General features: G+C 33.4%; 1 protein-coding gene across 2 annotated transcripts; it reads right to left on the bottom strand.

The window, feature by feature from the left end:
• Positions 1-11,054: 11,054 nt before the first annotated feature.
• Positions 11,055-23,323, bottom strand: wap (DDB1 and CUL4 associated factor wap). 2 transcript variants are annotated; one of them, XM_072523433.1, is made up of 6 exons: positions 23,222-23,323; positions 22,878-23,166; positions 22,592-22,781; positions 21,040-21,315; positions 16,823-17,112; positions 11,055-11,257 (listed from the first exon to the last, which is right to left on the bottom strand). In XM_072523433.1, exons 2-6 carry the CDS (start codon positions 23,162-23,164, stop codon positions 11,251-11,253), a joined length of 1,050 nt encoding a protein of 349 aa, XP_072379534.1. In that variant the 5' UTR covers positions 23,165-23,166; positions 23,222-23,323; the 3' UTR covers positions 11,055-11,250. The 2 variants fall into 2 exon arrangements, with proteins under 2 accessions (XP_072379534.1, XP_072379535.1); XM_072523434.1 differs by having other exon boundaries at positions 11,055-17,112.
• Positions 23,324-23,740: the final 417 nt, after the last annotated feature.

The raw sequence follows: 23,740 nt of genomic DNA, 5'->3' as shown, positions 1-23,740 counted from the left end.
CTGCAGCGTGCTGCCACGTTCGGACGTAGATAGGCTACTTTACTTAACTCATCAAACGAGTTCAAGAGCTTAGTCATGACAAAAAGTACTTTCCGATTTACGTTCTTTTTAGATTCTTTAGACTTTACGCATAAATGAATTAGAAAACCAGTCTAAAAAATGTCACAATCTTGTATATTTTCTTTCAAACTTTCGGCCATCTAGTACAAATTTTTTCAATGTCTATATTCAGTTTCTTTAAAATCGATTTCTTTATTTTCATTGTTTTGATCCACGGAAGATATTAATGATAATTAATCGTTTATCGAAATTTTTGGCGTTATTATATGTGCTGTTCTACTTCTGCAAGATTCAAATCATCGAATCCGCTGCCTTCAGCATTTCTTGCTGATTGAATGGCATCTTTAACATCTTCATAGGCCCTTGGTATTATCACGTGACCTTCCTCGGGCAATTAATATGTCACGTATATTAATTCTGGTGCCATTTGAGAAATTATAAGGAATTGGTAGACATCTGATGACATGCAATGAAAGTTTTTTATTTAAGTTCAAACCTGCTTTTGCCTTTTATCTAAAAAAATACTATTATATGAAAGTGTAATATATATACTAACTTTTGCATATAAAATTCGTATTTACATTCATAGAATAGACATTAGTCTTAAATATTAAATGTAAATATAATAATTGTTGAAGTAATTACTATTTTATATAAAATTTCGAAGTATCTAGACTACATTGAACCAATTCAGTTCTTCCGTGCAGTTGTTTTTCTCGGAATTTTGAAGTATGTCACGATATTAAGATTGCGCTGTATATATTGTAAATTAAGAAAATATAGTACAATACTTTTTAAAAGTGCCAAGTGTAAAGAAACTTCAGAGAAAAAAATTTGTATCTTTATATTAGTGAATAATTAAAATAGTTTTATTATTTATGATATAGAAAATTTTATTTTAATAAACTAGAAAATATTTTTTGATCGTTTTCGTTTCTTTACAGCTTAACATTTTTAAAACTTTAATCGACACAATGTGTTGGTACTAAGATTAAATATAAAATAGATCTTGATTTGTATAACAGTTTAATAAACATTTTTATACAAACCTTAACGAATTTTCATTAGTACGTGTACCTCATTTTTAAACAAATATACTAAGTTGAAAATTTTCAAGAAATTAATATAGAGCAGCTCCATTAAATAATGAATACAATAATTTTCCATTTTATGACAAAAAACCGTCAAAAGTGTTGGGACGCGTTTAAGAGTTCCACTGGAAAACTTGTATATTTAAGCAGTTCTAGTCTTTTTATTGTCCAACAAGTGACAAATCACAGGAAGAAATTGAAAAGTTGTATAACAATATAGATGAAATAATGCGACTGACAAAAAAAGGCGAGATAACGATGATCATGGCTAACTATAACCCCAAAATTAGTCGTGGTGCCGAAGGAGACAACATAGGAGCATACGGTCTCGGTACCAGAAACGATAAGGGAGGCAGACTGGTACAATTCTGCATAGAGAACAACCTGTTAGTAGCCAACACCTTCAAACAACATCCTAGAATGCTACACACTTGGAAATCACCTGCAGACAGAAAAGATAAAATTGTTAGAAATCAAATTGACTTCATTTTGCTCGATAATAACTTCAAGAAGTACATAAAATCTACTAAAAGTAGAAAAGTAAAAAATCTACTACAGTTATAATGGATTTTAGACTAAAAAGGTTTTTTAAAGTTAAAAGGGAAAGTGTCACGAAAAATAGATATACATCTCACAACTGAAGAACCCTGCAAAGAAAAATGAAATAAGTATCAAGGTTGAGAAAGAAATAGAAACGCTAGGAAACTTCGTACAGACAGACGTTGAAGTAACATGGACTGCTCTAAAAACCAAAATAACAACGATACAAGAAGACGACATCGGGTTCACGAAAAACAACAGAAAACAAGAATGGATAACGCAAAAGATCATAGACGAAAACACAACAAACCCAAATTCGAAAAAAGTTCAGAGAAGCTAAAGAAAACTGGATGCCAACCAAATGCCTAAAAATTGATCAACTTGAGAAAAAAGTGAAAGAAATCACAGAAAGAGGCAAGAAATAGTAACGAGATATATTCCAAGAAAAAAGGTCTCTTTCGTGGAGTGAATACTACTGTAAGTGAGAATGTACTGCTCAACACTAATAAATCTAGTATATCTCAAATAGGTCCATAGAATGACTAGGTTAGTTCAAAACAGCGGCATATCGGAAAGAGCATCGAGCAAAAAGACAAAAGAGGGAATGTAAAGGTAGTGGGGGCAAAAATATTGTTAGACAGGAAGTGCCATCTTGAGAGGCCAAATTAAACAAGGAAAGAGAGTCTTTCCTTGTTTAAGAAATCAAATTTAGTTGGGTTATGTTATTATTTGTCCCAACTGTCACATGAAATCTTATTTATATTGAAGTTTTTTAACAATTGTTTCACATTTTAGACTGTTATCGTTAATATTTAATTAAAATATTCTCGTCTAAGACACATTCTGAAAACTATTTTATAGCTACTGTTAATAAGTGTCGGAAAATTTAAATTTGGCGCATTCGCATTTCCGGATATGTCCGCCATCAGAGGCCACTTTTTTGGTCGCCTTTTCATAGCGATTAGATTCCCTCTTTTGTCTTTTTGCTCGATGGGAAAGAGTCCCTAGAAAAATGGTTATTATTAGCTTTGAGGGTAAATTAATTCCCCAGTATTATGTTAAATGCCCGGTTATGCAAAGTTTCAATTGTCTTCGATATGATCATTCAACAACCCAATGCAAGTCAAAAAAGATGTAAAAATGCGACAAGGAAGGAAAACTTGATTGCCTTGATAAATGTATTACATTTTGCGTCTATTGTAAAAATAATAACCACGAGTCAGTTTTTAAAGAATGCCCCGAATATTTGAAGAAGCTATTCTTCTTGATGTGCATATCCGTTACGAATGTCGACGATCATCATGGCAATCTTTATCTTATCTGCAGCAGCACGGAAAAGCTGCACAGATGTTGTATTGAACCAGATTCTGAGGTTCTTTAACTAAGATGTTCTTCTTCCTGGGCCTCGTTTTACAAATATTTTTCCTTGCAGGATGGCTTGAAGGAGAGCATATCTGGATTCGTTTCGCATAATATGTCCGAAGAATTGTAACTTTCGATGTGATTTGATGGTGGTCAGTACCTCTCGGTTCTTATTCATTCTTCTGAGGACCTCCTCATTTGTGACTCTGTCCACGGGATCTGAAGTATTCTCCGATATAGCCACATCTCAAATGCTTGCAGTTTTCTGCACATATCTTCGTTCAAGTTCCACGATTTAACACCATAAAAAAGGACAGAGAAGACGCAGCATCCTTACTTTTGTATCAAGAGAGAGGTTGTGACTCTTGAAGAAGGTCCCCATCCGATTGAAGGTGGATCTAGCTTTTCCGATGCGTGCTCTAATCTCCTGGTTGTTGGTCCATTCTTCATTTATTATAGTGCCGAGGTAGTTGTAGTGCGTCACTCTTTCTACAGGGGATTGGTTGACGTAGAGTTGAACTTCTGTTGTGCTTTTATGGCTAATTATCATAAGCTTTGTCTTATTAACGTTTATATTGAGTCCATATTGTTGACTGTAATACGTGATTTTGTTCATAAGAACTTGTAGGTCTTCTAAGTTGTCCGCAAATACTATGGTGTCATCTGCATATCTGATGTTGTTTAGCCGGTAACCATTTAGTAGAATACGTTTTTCAGTTTCGTGCAAAGCTTCGATAAATATTCTTTCAGAGTACAGATTGAAGATTAGAGGAGACAAAATACAGCCTTGCCTCACTCCACGCATGATTTTCACATAGTAAGTGTTTTCACCTTCAACTCTGAGATTTCTATCTGATTCTAGTAAAGATTTCTAATTATTTTCAGATCTTGGTTGTTGGTTGAAGAAGATCTGAAGAAGCTGTGGCTAACTTAAATACTTCATTTAAAGAGACCGAAAAAGCTGTTGAAAATTCAAGTTATTAGGGGAGAGGGGGGTTAGTGTGGACATGGGGTTAGTGTGGACATAGTTAATTATTTAAAAACTCGCATTTAAATCTGCCGCCCAGTCTGTTCAGGAAGTGACTATTAACGCCACCGAACACCACGTAAAAGTTGGTTGAAATATTTTCTATAATATGGCCGCCAGTGACAGAAAGTGATTTTGTGTGTTGTATCCATTTATTTCACACGGTAAGTAAAATTATACTAAAATTGAAGTTATTGAACTAATTGTATACCTAAGTTAGTGTATGGCTTCTGGAATATTTAATTACTAAATTTGATATGGAATGAGATAAAATTATCATTTTTCGAAACGTCATTCCATTGTTACTGTCAAACATGGCGTTCGGGGTTAGTGTGGACAAATCATCAGCTGTCCACACTAACCCCACAAATGATTATATTTCCAAAAATCATGTGATAAAAATCGCTTTTTTGTTTCAGATGAGGACTTACAGTAGAAAAACGGCGAGAGCTGATATTGATGAAAAAGTTGTAGAGCGTGCAATAAAGGATATCCTAAGAAAAAAAGGAAGCTTGAGAAATATTGCAGAGAAATATGAATTGAAAAAAAGTATGCTTCACAAAAGAGTCATTTTGGCTAAGAGGAACCTTCAAGATGCTAATATACCCTCTGGTGATGATTCAGGTAACGAAGATGAGTTAGAAATTGTTAGCTTGAATGTTTCTGGCGTCAATAAATTTCGAGGTCGCCAAATATTTTCTGATGAACAAGAACAACACATTGTCAATTATCTTAAGAAGGCGTCTCGATTACATTATGGCTTGACTTACAAGCAGGCTTGTACCCTAGCTTTTGAGTATGGTAGTGCTCTACAAATAGAAATTCCTTCGAATTGGACTAAAAATAAGATAGCAGGAAAGGACTGGATATATTCATTTATGAAACGACATGGAGATTTATCTCTTAGAAAACCTGAAAATACAAGCATAGCACGAGATGCAGCCTTTAACAAATCCAACGTGGATTTATTTTTTCATAATTACATTGGAGTTTTAGATAAATTTAAAGGAAGGCCAGAAAGGATAATAAATTTAGATGAGACAGGTATACCCACGGTCTTACCACCACCCAAACGTATAGCTGAAAAGGGAAAAAAACAAATAGGAGCTGTGGCCTCTCAAGAACGCGGTGAAAATGTTACAATGTGCGGAATTATAACAGCCACTGGACAAGCAATACCTCCAGTTTTCATATTCCCCAGGAAGAATATGAAAGACCGGTTCTTAGATGGTGCACCAATAGGGAGCATTGGTCTGGCTCATCAGTCTGGCTATATGACTGCGGAATTATTTTTAGAAGTACTAAAGCACATAAAAATGCACTTAAGTGCTTCTAAAGAAAACCCTCTACTGATATTAATGGATAATCATTCAAGTCATATAAGTTTGGAAGCTATAAACTTAGCTAGAGAATCTGGAATTACTCTTTTATCCTTTCCGCCACATTGTAGCCACAAACTACAGCCGCTAGATGTTGCAGTATATGGTTCTTATAAAGCTGCATTACGGGTTGCAATGGGAGACTGGCTTCAAAATCATCCAGGCAGACCTATACAAATATATGATGTTGCTCAACTGTGTGGTATTGCTTTTCCTGTGGCATTTACAATGAAGAATATAACATCTGGATTCAGATCTGCTGGTTTATGGCCAATAAATCGTCTTGTATTCACCTATGAGGATTATGAAGCTGCCGAAACAACAGATAGGAATCAAGAACCACCAACAGCAATGAACCCAAGAAATCCTGAAGATCCTGAGCGAATATTAGAAGTTGCTTCAATCTCCACAAGACTGCTACCTGTAGCTCCCATTACGCTTTCACCATCAGTAGCAACTACATCAACAGCTGTAATTACTCCTGAGAGCTGCCGCCCTTTTCTAAAAGCAGATCGCTCATCAAACTCCAAAGCAAGAAAAAATAAAAAGTCGACTATTTACACGAGCACACCAGTGAAAGATCAGTTGGAAGCTGAAAAAGAGGCTAAAGATTTGAAGGAAAGACGTGCGCAAGAAAGAGCTGAAATGCGAGAAAAGAATAGAGTGAAGAAATCTCTTTCCTATGAACCAAAAAGGAGTAGGAAAGAATCTTCCTCTTCCAATTCTTCTACAGAAGTAATACTTGAATCAGAGGATGAAGGCTGGATGGAAGATGATGGTCAGGACAACGATATTTTTATGGACAAACAAATGGAGAAAAATGATTTCGTACTTGTAAAATTTATGGGTAAAAAATCGGTAACACACTATGTTGGCCAAATCGTAGATATTCGAGATGTGAAGGTACAAATTAATTTTTTAAGGAAAAAAGTGAATAATTTCGTATTTCCCGAAGTTGAAGATGTCTCAGTTGTCGACAAGAACGATATTGTCGGAATTTTGGAGCACCCAGTAGACACTGGCACGAAAAGGCAAGGAAGATTATTTTTATTTAATATTAATTTCAGTTCTTATAATGTATCGTAGTTTCTTTTTGTTAACATAAAGTTTTCAGTATTCCTGTATATGTTTTACTATGCGTCCACTATAACCCCATACTCTGTCCACTTTAACCCCACCACGGGGTCATTGTGGACAAACTATTGATTCCGATTTGAATCAAAATATTTGTTCTATTAAGAAAGATACAAATAAAATATTCACATCGAAAGTTGAGTTGATGTTTACAGTAAATATGTGAGGTAAGTTCAGCAATAAGAATCTTATACATATTTTTTAATTTGCTAATAAGTAAAAATGGTCCACAGTAACCCCCTTCTCCCCTACAGTTTAGTCCAAAAAACAAATTTGCACCTGACACAGATTTCCCTCCTTTAAAAAGCTCCCCTAAACCTTCGAAGTCTAGCACTACTTATAAAGTAAGAATATTCACAAGCATATAGCCCCCTAAAGTTAGCCCCCCAAAAAGAAAAATAGTGGTACAACTCCTAATTTTCCTCCTGTTCGTAAAGAATACCAGATCAGCTTCTGTTCGGGATCTATATTTCAATTTGGAAACCCTGAATTCAGTATAACTAATTGAATAAGTTTATTGACAGCTCAGTACTTCACTCAAAAATTTGATCAAAAAAAGTATCCAGGATTATTGTAATTCTTCCTCAAATGTAGAATCTAATCTAATCTAATTCGTTCGCTAAATGTGAAGATATATTCTTTTCGTCAATTACTTTTTGAAGAAGGTTTTGACAAAGCTCTTTTATTAGAAAATTGTTCAAACCAACTGATAGCGTTTGCTTCAATAATTTCAATGTAGTTAATAAAAGTAGAGGTAAGGGATATGGAGTTTTCATAATTTTACCAAATAACATTATTTATGTACCCGTTTAATTTGTTATCAATTTCAATCTTAATTTCGAAGGTTGTGGTGTACCTAAATATTAATATTGATCAAAAAATGTATACTATCCTGATTGTGTACCGTCCACCAAAAGTTATTACGTTAGTCTTTTTTCACAAATTAACATTGATTGTATTATTACCGGAGATTTTAATGCCCATCATGGATTATGGGGATCCAATTCATGTTCCGTTAATGGTAATATACTAGTAGAAGCCTTTATTTGAAAGATTTATTTTCTAATTTAATTGTAAATGACGGGTCGTCTACTAGGGCTACTCCTTCAGGTCATATCAAATCAGTTGTAGATCTTACTATTATAAGCACTAGTTTATATTCACCCTTTGTCAGGACTGTTCTTCCTGATATCTATGGATCCGATCATTCTCCCATTAGACTTTCTGTGTAAGATATGAAAATTGCAAACACAATTTGTATATCTTCAGCTAAATGGTCGATGTCTAATGCAAACTGAAGTAAATTTAGATACTCTGTAGAGAGCACCTTCAGATACGAATCAAATACAAACCAACGAAATGGTATTCTTTTTATTAGATTCTATTACTGATGCAGCGAACTCAGTAAATTATTAAATACTCAGCCAAATCTTTTAAAACGCCACCATGGTGGGATAATGAATGTCTCACTGCTTCGAATGCGAGAAAAAATTCTTTTAAAATGTTTAAGTCCAATCTTATCCTTTTAAACTTGATTGAATATAAGAAGAATGAAGCTATACGTAAACGCACTTTTCGCTCGAAAGCCTAATCTAGTTGAGTTCTTCACCCTCAGAGCTTTGGAAAATTGTAAACAAAATTCAGGGCAACAAAAAGTACACCACTAATGATGAATATATGGTGAAATATTTTATTACAAAAATCTCTCCGGATTATGAGAGTTCTAAAAATTCAGCTGCTAGTATTGACGGCATTAACTCTAGCATGCTCTTAAACCTCTCCGTAATTGCCATACATTATATGTGCAAAATATACAACAATATTGTACTCAAAGGAGATAACTGTGATTCTCTCAACCAATGCTTTGTTAATCCTATGCCCACAGTAAACCAACGTACTGCCCTAAGACCTATCTCTCTCATGTAATGTTTGCTTAAAACATTGAACGGATAGAATGGTGGTGTGAAAACAAAAATGTATTTCCAATATCTTAGGACAGTTTCTTAATATTGTTCTGAAGCTATTTTCTTGTGGCATTTTAAAGTATAATTACTATTTAAATGGGAATAAGCCACAAATTAAAGGTTAAAGTAATTTTATTGACGTATTTTGAGAACGATTTCCAAAGTGCAAATTCAAACGTCAATAAAATTACTTTAACCTTTAATTGTGGCTTATTCCCATTTAAATAGTAATAACTTAGTATAGCTTTCGTAGAAATAAAGAAACTATGGATTGTGTTTCTCAATTAAAGACTGATATTCAGTTATCCTACTCAAATAATAACTATTTGCCACATTTTTTGATATTTCAGGGGATTATGAAAACGTCAATTTAAATCTATTGTTTGAAAAACTAAAGCACCTAGGTATTACGTAAACTTATTCCTTAATAGACAGGTATTCATTTGATGTATTGACAGATTGATTGGCCCAGGTTTAGTGCATCAAGGTTTACCACAAGGCTCTGTCCTTAGCACCTTAGCACACTATGTTGCACAAAGGCAACATATTACAATATGCAGACGACTTCTGCCTTTATACTGTGAATAATTTGTACTAACAATGTATTAATTCAATAAAAACGATTATGTGTGATGCAAGAGAGCATTTCTTTAAACAAGGGTTTGAACTTACTACAAATAAATCAGCTGTGGTGTTTTTTACGCGACATACTTTACCGGTTATGTTTAACCACCTAAGCCGTTCATAAGCACTATACCTATTTTTATATTACATTGGACACTAAGTTAACATGGGACGAACACATTAACAATAAGTGCTTAATGAAATGCGAAAAGTTTAAATATTCTTAATGTAGTTAATCGCTATCGATGGGGTGCTGATCCTAAAATTAATTCAAAGTTTTATTGTGCATATACCAGATCCATTCTCGACTATGCAAACTTTTTATACTGATCTGCCACAAACAGTCGTCTTAAAAAATGAAATGAATCTATGGAACTTCCCTTGCATTTAAGACTATTTTTAGCTAAAAAAATTATTTTCAAATACCAGTCTTACAACCAAACTGAACTACCACAAAAAATATGTGACATTTCTGTTTTTAATCTAGTCGACAAATGGTGGCATAAAAGGAATTCTCCTTTTCTCGCAGTGGAATATTCTAACATTTCTCAGCACCTAAACAGTCCAGGTGAATTAGCTTTTTTTCAATTGGTCAATGTCTCTTATGCTAAAGTCAATGGTTGGTTCTCCAATTTTGACAATGAGAATCATGTCAATCAATGTCATTCTCGTTAATCGGAAAAGTTTTTCTGGTATACCAAACTCACGAATACTGTTCTCTTGACACTGTCGTATGCGGCCTCGAAGTCGACGATCTGTCTTATTGAATGAATCTGGTCAATTATTGATTTTTCTGGAGTAAATCCGGCCTGGTATTTTCCAACTACGCCCACTGTGTAAACTTGTAGTCTTTCGTAGAGAATATTTGCTAGTATTTTGTAAGCAGTTGTTAACAGAGTTATACCTCTGTAATTGTTACACTGGATCTGATCACCTTTTTTATGTAATGGGCATGTCACACCTTGAGATCATTCACATGTCCTGATCTCATTTTGCCAGACAAGAAGTAAAAGTTTATTCAATGTTTGTAGAAGGGCGTTGCCACCATTCTTGTAGAGCTCACTGCAAATTTGATCAGTTCCTAGTTATTTATAATTTTTAAGCTTTTTATTGGATTGGGCAACCTCTTCAGTGGTAGGTGGTCTTTCGTTTGGGTTGAATAGACTTCAATCATTTCGATCTGCTAGGGTGTTGGCGTGCTTCTTCAATATGATGGCCATTCAATTTTGCGTCGATAAATTCAACTCACCTGTTCAAGATTGAGGCCTTATCACTTACGATATTTCCTTCTCCATCCTTACAGCTCCCTATTCTTAGCTTCTTAAACTCTTTACTCATTTTGTTTAGATTTCTGTAAAACTTTCGAGTTTCGGTTTGATTTCGTAGCCATTCTATCCTCAACCTCAAAACATATTGACATATTAACATATGTAATCAATTATTTGTTTGTTTATTTATTTTATTATTTGCCTGTCATAATAAATATAATATAATGTCAGACAAATCAAATACACTGCTCAAAATGATCAAATCTTATTAAGAGTTGTATCAGTTTTTTTAGGAACTAGCTGTACATTAAGTCTCTTTTATTTGTTCATTATTAAAATATACACGCGGACCAATCTCTCTAAAAGTTTTAAATGATATATAAGCTAATTTCTATGAATTTGCTTTTCCGTCACTCCTTCTGCAAAAATTCTGATACAATGTTTGGTTTTAAGTTTGAATCTAGTAGTTCTCTGTATTCAGCAAATATAAAAGTTGTTTACTCCTCAAATTTGTTATACTGATTTTAAAAAGGTTTTTAGAATAAAGGATATGGATATACACGATCTAATTTGTGATTGTAATTAGGAGAATAAATAGATTAGTGGGCTGTACAAAAACTTATATTTTCCTAATATTATTAAATGATACAAAATCCCTAAACATATTTTCTGTACAATAAAATAATTTTCGAATGTAGAATGAAATTATTCAATAAATATCATCATTTTCTAAATAAAAAATGGAGTGGATCGTTTTGAAATATACCGGGAATTCGCTTGTATAAACAAATCTACCTCATATTATAACCTAAAAAATAATTTTGTACAATTAAAACTAAATCCATTTCTAAGCTAGAAACAAAAACGGTCACAAATTATGAAGGTTGAAGCATACAGCAAGTGCATCGGAGCGATAGTGATATTTCAGCGAGGCATGTTTCAACGTGCATATTAAACTCTTATATTCCACTTTCCCTTTAAATTAATCGACATAATACAATTATCTCTACATTACGCAATGTTCTTCATTGTGATACTCAGTGAAAACTTAAGTTAAATTATCACCAGCTCAATGTTAAACATTACATATAAATATTATTCAATAAGTCTTTTTAAAATACACGAATCCACAGCCTCGATTGGTAGTTAAAATTTTTTATTTGGAATGGTAATTTTCGTTGTGTTTCTAGCAGTTGCTACTTTGATAATACACTCTACACAAAGAAACACAGTATACAAATAAACCAGATGCTCTATGTATACTTTACAAATTTCGCACACTATCCTCTACATTGGTTTTCTATGAAAAGTGATTTCAGTAAAAGTGTTTTAATGTAAAATGAAAATTAATGACACCCGTAGAAGTAGTTAAAGTTTTGCAAGAAGCAATTGAGGTATGAATGAATACATGTGTGTAGAGTGATATAACCACAATTGTTATCACAGTTTGTTGGTAGGTATACTAACAGGGAGAGCTCGTACTCGTTTTCTTTTGAAGAGGTAGCTTTAACGCTAGCAGGTATATAAGAGAGTGTTTCGAAGAGCACATGATACCTTTTGGTTCATTTGTGACAGTGAACCACCTCACCATCGACGGTATAAATGGACCGTCCTCTTTTTTAAACAGGAGTAGTGCGGTGACTATTGAACAGTGCATAAGTTAAGTGATCTGGGGGCTCAAGAGACAGACCTCGGAAGCGCTGATGAAGACTTCAGAGAGGACGGTATAGTGAAATGCGACGCGGTCCAACCCCTCAGGTGAGTATGACATTAATTTTTGTAATAGTAATCTTAGCTTTACATTTAATATGGCTCCAGCTTTCTACTCCATGGAGGAAAACACTAAAAACGTAACATCTAAGAATTCTTATGCATATATATATATATATATATATATATATATATATATATATATATATATATATATATATATATATATATATATATATATATTAGATATTATATATATTAGATGAACTGATGATGCTTTCTGATTAAGAAAGCGAAACGTCTTCAATAAATAGATGAAGTAGCCATCAACTTTGTCTTTTTTCTCCACCTTTTGACCGAAAAAAAACCCACCACTCTTCCGAGTGATCCTTAATTTATATTGGATTGACGGTCGTACTCCTTTTCTCGATATATATATATATATATATATATATATATATATATATATATATATATATATATATATATATATATATATATATATACATATTGTGTCTTTTTGAACAGTTGGTTGTTTTTAGTAAACTGTAACTATTACAACCAGATTTACTCAGTACAGTGAGGCTTCTAGCGTCTGTGTGTTCACTAATACAAATTTTTATATTATACAATATAACTACCGTCATGCTTTTATATCCGCACAGCAGATAATATCGCTTCTTGTTTAGCAATTGGTAACTATTATAGATAAAACCTGTTTGACCATATTATTTCATTTCAATATGAGTATTGCAACTAGAACATCCACGATCATACCACCCCAACGTTCCGAGTCGCTTGCTGTTCACCAGATCTTAATAAAAAATATACAGAAACTCTTGGGTAAACTATGTAGATTCCCTTGTGTTTTCGTGATTTAAACTTGATGTTTTATTGCAAAGTAAAGTTGCCCTTGTTTTATTTTCTATCTATTCTGTTCTAAATTCTTTTGATATTAAACCTCTAATTTGTAATTTGTTTTCTTTTTACTGCTGCGTATACACGAAGTGAAAATGTAGCGTGACTGTACCAGTCACGCCACTTTTTCACATGAATAGAATATTCAGATTGTACAGAATTAAAACTTCTACGTTAAAAAAAACAGCGTAATCTTAACACCACTATAGTGTAACAAAACAACTTCATATTTTACCCAAGAGTCAGTAAGAAAACAAATGTATTTTATTTTAAAGAAAGTTTGTTGCCTATGAAATATTTTTACTACTCCAAAACAAAACAATTGTACTAACACGCTAACCACCTTATAAACTGCGATGAATATCCATTCAATTATAGTTCTTTCTTTATTCCATCTGTACCATAATTGCTATTGGAATAACTTTTTTTTATTTTTTATTCTTTTGTCAGTTTTTTTTATAGCGTTATCTTACAACCCCGGCTTCGAACAGCAGAACAAATATATTCTTCCAATAACCAATTAAACCTATATCTTACATCCTCTAGTTGAACTAATTGATGATACAGTCTCTCTTTTCACGAAGACTTATTCAATTTAGATATACGGAAATACAGAAAATCATTCAAATATAAGCTTATACGATTAAACCTTTCGATGGACCCCTCTATAGAAGTTTTGGGAAACCTATATCTGTGAAATTTATTAAGTTGGCACGCCTAAGATGAATTCTGCATGTGATCGAGTAAGTCGAATACGTGAAAGTTAGAACAGATTTCGATGGAAGAGGACCAGTGAGACGACGAACCAGAGAAAAGCAGAATCTTAAATAGCTTGAACAACTTACGAGGAAGACATAAAATATATTGGAGTTAAGGGATGGTGAAGAGGTGTGTGTGAGAGAGAGAGAGAGAGAGAGAGAGAGAGAGAGAGAGAGAGAGACAGAGAGAGGGAGTGAAGTATTGTTTTAAATAAGGCTTTGGCTTGCAATGAGATTTAAGGCCACTATTGATGATGTTATATCATTTTATTTGTGTGTTTTGCGATGCTAACAACATAGTGACCATGACAATTTTAAGTTTTAAAGTTAAGTATTAGATAATTAACCAACAAGTCAATTTTTAATAGGTCCGGCCAAAAACTATTCGATAATATTATTAAAAACCCGGTTTTATGGGCTAAAAATAAAGTAATCCTCGTCTATAGCGTCATAAAATTTTACAGTAGGTTGTCGTTTGTTTATTTTATGAAGAATAAAGTGCAATGCGTTTCCGGCTTTGCGGCATTGTTCCTTCCAAGAATATGAGAAAGCCCGATTATCCCTTATGTGTACAGTTATGTGACCTTGACACTTAACAGACAAATTTTCTGTTTCAGAAGAGTCAGTTTAAGACATTTTCGCTATCGTGAAATTGTGTTCGGCTCGTTTTGTTTTTAGATTTTAATTTAGTAATTAACTTTTTATTTTTTAATATGGCAAGTTGTAGTACTAAAAGAAAGGCTTTGCCTATTAAAGATAAACTTGTTAATTCGACTGTCAGCTCAATCCTAAAAAACAAGGACAAAATTTTAAAAGTCTTTAATGAGGAGGGAGAAAATGTTAAAAAGATTAGGAAGTGCATTCGTGGTTATGTAGATTCAGCTCTACTCAAATGGTTCAAGCAGTGTCGCAGTTCTGACATTCCTGTGTCCGGACCACTTTTAAAGGAGAAAGCTACAGAGTTCGGAAAACTATTTGGTGAAGATTTCATATGCTCTAACGGCTGGCTAGATCGGTTTAAAGCCCTGCATTCAATTTCCTTTGCGAAAATTGTCGGAGAGGCAATGTGTGGACGAGAACGTGACAGGTGATTGGTTACAAAACACATGGCCACAACTAAGGCAACCATACAAGGATGAAGATATTTTCAATGGCGATGAAGCTGGTCTCTTTTACAAATTAACGTCAGACAAAACTTTCAATTTCAAAAATCAAAAATGTGTCGGTGGAAAGCTTTCAAAACAAAGAGTCATGGCTTTTGTTTTTGCAAACATGACAGGTACAGAGAAAAGAAAGCTTTTGGTTATTGGGAAAAGTTTACATCCTAGATGTTTCAAAAACATAAAAATACTGCCTGTAAACTAATAAGCCAACAAAAAGCGTGGATGACTTCTCCTATTTTTGAAGAAGAATTGAGAAAGTGGGACAAGGAACTTTCTTCAAAAAAAAAGAAAAATTCTTCTCTTAGTTGACAACTGTGCATCCCAAGCTTAATTTGGAAAATATCAACCTAGTTTTCTTACCAACCAACTGCACGAGTGTCTTGCAGCTACCAAGGAGTCATAAGAAGTTTAAAGTGGCATTATCGGAAACAGCTTTTGAAAAGGATGATTTTTTGTATGGACAATGGGGAACCCGTGAACATTACCATCCTCGATGCAGGTCAGTTTTTAGGCAATGCGTGGAATACGTCAGTGGCAATTTGTAAGTGCTTTCGTCAAGCTAAATTGACTGTAGTCAATGTTCCCAATGTTCAGGATGTTGACAAGGATGACAAAATGCTTTTGTCAGAGTGGATACAAAAATTTAATGTAAACCAGAGAGTTTGAAACTGATCTTATGACTCCTACATTTCGGTAGACAATCAGGTAGCAACATTTCAAGTTTTAAGTGATAAAGAAATTGTGGAACAAGTGCAAAGTGTGGAAATGGATGTTGATGAAGATAAAGAAGAAGAAGACGGCGTTGATTGTCCTACAATCCAAGAAGCAATGAGAGCTGCTGAGACCATATCCAGGTTTTACCAGTTTAGGGAGGCATCCACAACTACCAAAGAAGCAGCTCAGATTATTAAGAACACTACAGAAAAACTTTATTTTTCGGAAAGGGTTGTGCAGAAGAAAATAACTGACTTTTTTCAGCATTAGAGAACTTTTTCATAAAAACTGTAAGTTTCATATACATTATGTGTTTTATTTCTTAATTTTTTTTATCCTAAATGCAGCTGTAATAATAAATAACGCTGTAATAAAATCTTGCCTCTTTAAAATTTCATTTTTTTCTACCTATTTTTTTATTCTTCCTATGTTTACTCTAATTTAGTTCAAATGCTATTGCTAGATCATGTTTCCACTTTTCCTTCTGCAATGTTTTCCGCACTTCTCTGTATTTTCGTTTCCACTATTCAGTTCTCTATGTGTTACAAAACATATATGATGGCATTTGTTCTTCATTGTGGTTAATCCAGAGTTAAATACACATACATATTTGTAAGCTACATTTTCTAAATAACCATGTTATATCCAATTAACACATCCAACTTTTAGCAGCAGGCAAGGATGTATTAACCAAAGCAGGCAATATAAGATAACGCATAATAAACTAACAAAATATCAGTTTAGCTTTAACTTCAAAGCAGTTCAAATGTCTTGGTTAACTTTGATAGTTAAATACTGTTAATAAACTCTTAAAGAAAATTGCAACTAATTATAATTGGTGTAAGTAATTATATACCAACTGTTTAAATAATAGACGATATAAGAAACTTGACAATTTTTCACATTAAATCCACAAAAAAGCATAAAACCAGTTTCTCTCTGGGAAGCTCCCCTAACTTTCTATTTATTATGTACAAAATACATAAAATGATTATAGGCTTCAGAATATTAACCGCGCTGACTTATATCGTTAAATAAGACGTTAAAGTAAATTAACAGTATTTATAAAAATAAATTAAAATATCAGTCAAATAAAAACAAAAAATTTACACCCTCAATATCTCCAAACTTTTGTTATAGCATATAGCGATCCAATCAGGTTGCGTCGCTCCCCATTGGATCTGATTAACTTCACCTTCTGCCGCCGTATACGCTAAAATTGGATCCTCTATAGCTCGAGGCATTTGTTGAATATCCCAGATAAGGGCTTGGTGGTCGTCCCCTGCTGTACATATATGACAGCTAGAGTGCGGTGCCCAGGCAATGCCATTCACGCAAGCGCGATGGTTATTGAGACGAGCTACGGGTGTGCATGGTACTCTTACGTCAAGAATAATTACCTAAAATAACAAAAAATTAATATGAATCATATTGCATGCTTTTACAAAATAGAACTGTATGTCAATGTGGCGACAATAAGGGTCACATACCTACGACAGTATTGTGATAATTTTTTTTCTCAACTAATAGTAATTTAAAGGTGTTAGGCACTGTTTTCTTGTGGCATGTCTATGTTTATATGGGGTTATGTATTAACCATATAAACATAGACATGCCACACGTGTAATTTATTGTAAAAAAAACATCAGTAACAACAAATAAGTATAATAAACTAACAAGACACAATGCAAACAACACAATAGTTGTCAATCTATCTAAAAGACAGTTAAAAGCAATAGAGGACCTGATGCTCAAAAAAAGATCTAAATTACGCTGTAACACGCCCAACAGTTCCTAAACGTAACATAATCAGTGCAGTTAAAAATCTGTCAAGTACTACCAGCACACAAAGGAAGAATATAGAGTACTATGCAAAAAAGAACTGGAGAAAAGCACAGGATCAAAAGTAAAGATTAGTAAAGAGGAAGTTAAAACTATCAAAGCTCTAAAAGAAGATGAGTCCATAATAGTACCAGCCCGCAAAGGTAACGGAACTGTAATTATGGACAAAAGTGAATATCGGGAGACAATCCATGAATTGGTTACAAATGAACCTTACACCAAACTTAAAAAGGACGCAACCAAATTACTGGAAAAAAAATATATAAAACACTGCACAAATTTAAGAAATACCTGACAGACTACCAAAGGAGAACACTAATACCACACTACAGCAGAACACCACACCTATACGGAGTTCCAAAAATTCACAAATATAATGTACTCCTCAGACCAATTTGCAGCAACATGGGTTCTCCTTGCAGCAGACCGTCAAAGTTCCTCTTGACATAATACAGCCTTTAACATACAACACAACATCTTTTATCAAAAACTCACAGCAATTTTTGCAAAAATTAGCAGAAATATATTACCATGTCGAAAATATGCATCAGTTTTGATATCACCAGTCTTTTGTACCAATGAAGAAAACTGTAAAAATAATAAGAGGGATGATATTATATTAACAACAAAACCCAAACTGAATGTAACAGATATGATGGAGCTTCTAACACTTTGCACTGACAATACTTATTTTCAACTATTTCTATAAACAAAATTCGGATTAGTCATGGGTTCATCCTTATCTCCATTAATAGCAGATATATTCATAGAGGATTTTGAACAAAACATTGTTCACAAACAAGACAAACAACCTTCAATATGGTGGAGATATGTAGATGATGTGTTATCCATTTGTCCTCACGGACCAGAAGCACTGGTCATGACATTAGACATAAATGTTTAATGAAAATCAACAATAAAGAAGAATGAATCAAATTCAGCATGAAAAAAAAAACAACAATTCACTTCCTTTTCTGATTGGTGTTAATAATAGATTTATATCACTATGTCACAAAGATGTAGGTTTCCCGAACTTCATAATTACCACTGCCTTATTCATCAACAGGTCCTGATCAGTAAAAGGCTTAACACAAAAGATGTGATGGATATTGCGCCTAAAACTGTCAATTCAATTAGAGGCAAATCTCTGCAAAGACGGCGATCTTACACACCGACATAAGGTGGCTGAGTCGCAATAAGTTTTTGCAAAGGTTTCGAGATTTGCTAAATGATATTATTAAGTTTCTTGAAGAAAGAGATGATGATCATCAGCAATTACGTGACAGACTGGTAATGTGATTTGGCATTTCTAGCAGATTTCATTGGTAAACTGAGCACATTGAATCTGGAACTGTAAGGCAAGAACAAAACATCAGAAATGATGAGTTCTACTGCATCATTCAAACTTCAAACAGCATCTTTAATATTTGATATTAAAGATTTATGAACATTAAAGATCACATGGAAAAACACCCTTCATATGTTTTCAATTCACAGTATACAGCAGAAATTCAGTAGTGGTATCAGACCTTGAAATCCGTTTTAGAGATTTCAATAAAATTGAAAGGTTGGTTGTATCAATTATCCATTCAATGATACTATTCATGACACCTTTGAAACATCCAAACAATTTGCAGAAATATTCCAAATGGACCAACTTTTTGAAAATGAAATAATTGCTATGCGTTGCGATGTATTTTTGAAATCGAGGTCAGGTTCACATCTAGATTTCTGGCCATTGGTGTGCAATGACAAATATCCAAATTTAAAAAAATGTGCTGAACAACTGCATTCATGTTTTGGTTCAAACTATTTATGTGAATCAGTGTTTTTATAATTAAAACAAATGAAGAGTAAAGAGCGTTCCAGCGTGACTGATGTTCATACATTGGATTCTTTAAGGTTGGCCATTTCCAACTACAGGCCAGACTTTAGGAACCTAACAAAAACTGTTCAAACGCAAGTCTCACATTATTTTTTTTTCTTATTTAATATAGTTGGAAAAATAAATAAATAAGAATTACTACTTTTTTTATTTAGGTATTACACACTGGCGAGCAATAAAACTAATCCATCCAGAATTTTAGCGTTTAAAGCCGAATCAGTTTTACTCACATTAAAATTTTTTTCAGATCTCGAAAACTGATAAAATAGTCTTTCAGAACCAGTGATTGACTTTATGACATATAGTGAGGACTCTGAGATATTCAGCTCACTTTTAATGTTAAAATTCTGGATTAAAAGTTTTATTGCTCGCCAGTATAGTTAAAAAATTCCTAGTTGGTAGATCGCAAAGAATTAGAAAGACAGATAGTAAATCTTGAGTCCGATTAAGTTGGCCACCCCTCACCTATAGGAAAAAGAAGCAGAGGCTGACCGCGAATTACGTTGGTTAGATGAAATTGAGACTGACTTATCTTAGAGTAGGCCAGGATCCACAGAGCACTATCGAGCCAAAGATGATGATGAATTATAATTAACTTCTTAAAAAGAGTTTGCAATTAATTTGGTGAGATTCGTGCATTTGCAAATAAAACCTCCATTAAGGTTTCTCCTTATAGAAAAGATTTTTTAGTGTATAAGATCTGCTGACCATATGCTGGTCCGTTATACAAACATTCCAACTCAGTGTCACGATTATGTAATAAGCTACCATATCCAGTGAAAACGTACTTCCATTATATCCACCTTAATAATCACCCGATCTCGATGAAATTCTCATAACCCATAGAAAATAGTACAAAAAATTTGCTTGTATGAAAATAAAATATTGTAGCCGCAAATTCTTCTAGCAGCTCAGCGTTATGTTCACCTCATTCTCCAATGGTTCGAACTCAATGATCCTGAGAAATTTTACTATTAGTTTCGTCTTCCAAAGCAATAGTAAAAGCTTCATCTAATATTTTTCTTCTTGCTAATCGGAAACCTTTCTAAAAATCACTTGCCTTTTTCACTCAAACCATCAAGGAACGTTTCAAACCCCTGCCAGTTCTCTCCTGCATGCTGGATTCTGTTTTGCAGTTGTATTATCTATACTTATAGATGGTTATCCCCATCGAACTTTTCCAATAACATTTTTCTGACCCTTAGGAACCTCTTGAAAATGATCTTTTAAAGAAGTTGAAAAAACGAACCTGCTTATTCTAGAACTATATAAAAAATGAATTTGTTCTATTAATTGATTCAGTTATAAAATTTCCTCCGTCTCCTAAAGCACAACATTTCCCTGAAATACTTCTTCTAAATGAAACAATACGTCAGTCCATGATCAACCATCTTCCTGAAACCCTTGCCCAAAAAAATTAGAAAATCTTATGATACTTTTCCCAATTTCCCGCCCATCAGAGAGATAATACTAGCTTTTATTTATTATCAACTCATAACAACTTGTAATATAAACCCTTCAACATTAGAGTGATATCCCAAGATTACATACATTTATTTAGCCAAATAAAATCAATATTTTAGACAAAAAGAATACTTACTTCACAAGCATCCATTGCTATAGTAGCTAAATAGTTGGGATCTTGTTTGTTCCAAGCAAGCCTCAATAAAGGTGTATGTGTGTGATCTTCATATATTATAGTTGAGTGTTCTAAATGTCTTAGATCGAACATTCTAACAGATCCGTCTGCACCTACAGAAGCAAACATATCTCTTCCACCTCCTGCTCGTGAAAATGCAATGTCATAAACCTCTTTATCATGAGCTATAAGCTGGGTTTTTACATGGCCTGAAACTAGGTTCACTCTACCCATTACCTAAAATAAATAAAAAATTTTATTCAAAACTAAAAAAAATATTTACTATTTTTGTTGGAAATAAGCTACAAGTTTACTTTAAAATTAACTTTATTTGATGTTTGAATTTCCACTTCGGAAATCATTCTCAAAATACAAAACAATAATAAATTAAACAAGTATTGTTTTTAATTTACTAATGTTGTGTAAAATAAAACTATTAAACCATTATCTTTGCTATTGCTACATATGTATTTGAGACATGGATGTTAAGGTTTCCAAATCAAGAAAAATAGATGTTTTCAAAATGTGGCTTTTCAAGAAGAATGTCACACTACATGTCAATTATAAAGCAGTTAAAGGTCAACACAAGACTGTTAAAAAAAATAAATCAGTCGTACCTCAGATACTTTTGATACAGTGTGAAGAACAGAAGACCTGACAACTGATCATCGACAATAAAATCAATGGCAAATGCGAGGTAGTTCCCCACATGATGGATGGATCAAACTGGCAGAATTATTAGCCATTTTTTTTTTCAGGACTTGTTTGTTGTTATAACAGGGTGTACTGCACCGAATTGGCTTATTGTACACCTTCAATTTGTATAACCTTCTGGCACAGATTTTGTGTTAACAACTACTTATGTGCCCTCTGAAGCATGGCAGTGTCTGAGTTAAATCAAACCCAGCCATCTGGCTTACTAAGCCAATACCATAGCCACTGAGCTATGGTCACCAAAAGTATTGGCCATGGTCTACATCAAGCTTCCCTAGCAGCCCAAAACAGATAAGGACGAAAATCTATTATTTAAGTGATCAAGATAAGATGTCGCTATACTTTTTTGAGATTCAACAGACATTAAAAGAAGAAGAAAAAAAGACCATCGAAAAACACTATAATTTGGGAATAGTTTAGAGCTATGAAAAAAATATATTTGGATGTGAGAGGAGGCACACTGATTTGATATTGTCTAACTACAAATAGTATAGTACTGCATCATTTCCTACTACAAGTTTGTGTAATTCCTGAATGAATTATGTACTAACATTACATATAACAGTTTTTAAAACTTATTCAAGTAGAACACTTAAGTGACCTAATGAGTATCAGTCAATTCTGACTTGTGTCTAAATATAGAAACACACTAAATATATCAGGTACAGATGACTGGTAACGCTAATCTTTTGAATTCATTTTTCACCATGGCAGCGAAGGTGTTAAAAGCTAAAAATTCAAATCAAAAACAAAATTGTAAACAATTATCATATTAGTATTCACTCCTACAAAAACTTACTTGACCAGTTTCAAGTCCCCAAATAGTACAAGTTGTGTCAATAGAAGATGTACCAACTAAGTTTGGATCTACTTCATTCCAATCGAAACTAGTTAAAGGTGCACAAAAATCAGAATTTTTATTATTGTTTAAGACACACTCAAGCCTTGTGTCTGGCTCTCCCGCTCTCCAAACCCTCAAATAATCTCCACTGAAAATTAAATACATACAGCTTTAGAATTATATCATTGTTATCAAGAACAATATTTTTAAAGTTTGATTACAAGCAGTAACTTAAATCTATTACCTAGTAGCCAAGAGATCAGGAAAAATTCCTTTACTGTCGGGTATCCACATAATTTTAGTGGTTGGATATGGATGATCAAAGGTGCTTTTTGCAGAAAACTCACTACTGTCCTCATCTAATGAAACTACTTGAACTTTGTTGTTATACTCTTCTACAAAACTTCCAAGAGCCAGTCGAAACCTTTTGTCAGGTCGGACAGACCAGTTCATACTATAAAGAGGCCATGGGGCTATATATTTGTAGATTTCTTTACGTTTTCCACCAGGGACAACCCCTGAATGGGCCATTTCTAAAAAGTAAAGGAGAGGTAAATCTTTTACAAATATAATAAACAGTCCACTTACTTGAAAATACTTGGTTTCTGGAATGTATTTGAAATTCTTGTTATTTATAAAACCAATATTATTTGTTTATAATAAAGTCGGCTTGATCTTGACAAGTGGCACATGACATAAGAAAATTTTTAAAACCTATCAGTAATTCAGGTGCTTAGTTGCCAAGTCACGGCATTTGCCTCTAGGATTCAAGGTATTTGAAAATAAATAATATTAGTTTTCTCCATACATTTTTGTAACTTCCTCCAAAACTTGGGCCTACATATCATGTTTTATTACTGCTGAAATAAGTAAAAGTGAAACCATTAGATCATATTGAAACTTACAGATCATTTATATCGTTAATTAATTTCTTTACCATATATATTTTATATCAATTTGTTACTTGTTTACTCGATATTGTCTTACCTGCTCTATTATTTTCTTTTATATCATTAGTTTGCATCTGACGAGCTCATTCAAATGAGACTTGTAATCATTTTAATAATAAATTTTTCTGATAATATTCGGTTCACGATATTCACATAC

This window comes from Diabrotica undecimpunctata, chromosome 2, assembly GCF_040954645.1.
Source record: "Diabrotica undecimpunctata isolate CICGRU chromosome 2, icDiaUnde3, whole genome shotgun sequence".
NCBI classification, from domain to species: domain Eukaryota; kingdom Metazoa; phylum Arthropoda; class Insecta; order Coleoptera; family Chrysomelidae; genus Diabrotica; species Diabrotica undecimpunctata.
The sequence above is the reverse complement of the archived record's forward strand: the minus strand, read 5'-3'. Positions and strand labels throughout refer to the sequence as shown.

Coding starts and splice junctions, on each gene's coding strand:
- wap (XM_072523433.1), bottom strand. CDS start 23,164: ATGGCCCATTCAGGGGTTGTCCCTGGTGGAAAACGTAAAGAAATCTAC. Junction 22,782..22,877: donor CCTGATCTCTTGGCTACTAG/GTAATAGATTTA, acceptor TTTAATTTTCAG/TGGAGATTATTTGAGGGTTT. Junction 17,113..21,039: donor TAGCAATGGATGCTTGTGAA/GTAAGTATTCTT, acceptor TTGTTATTTTAG/GTAATTATTCTTGACGTAAG.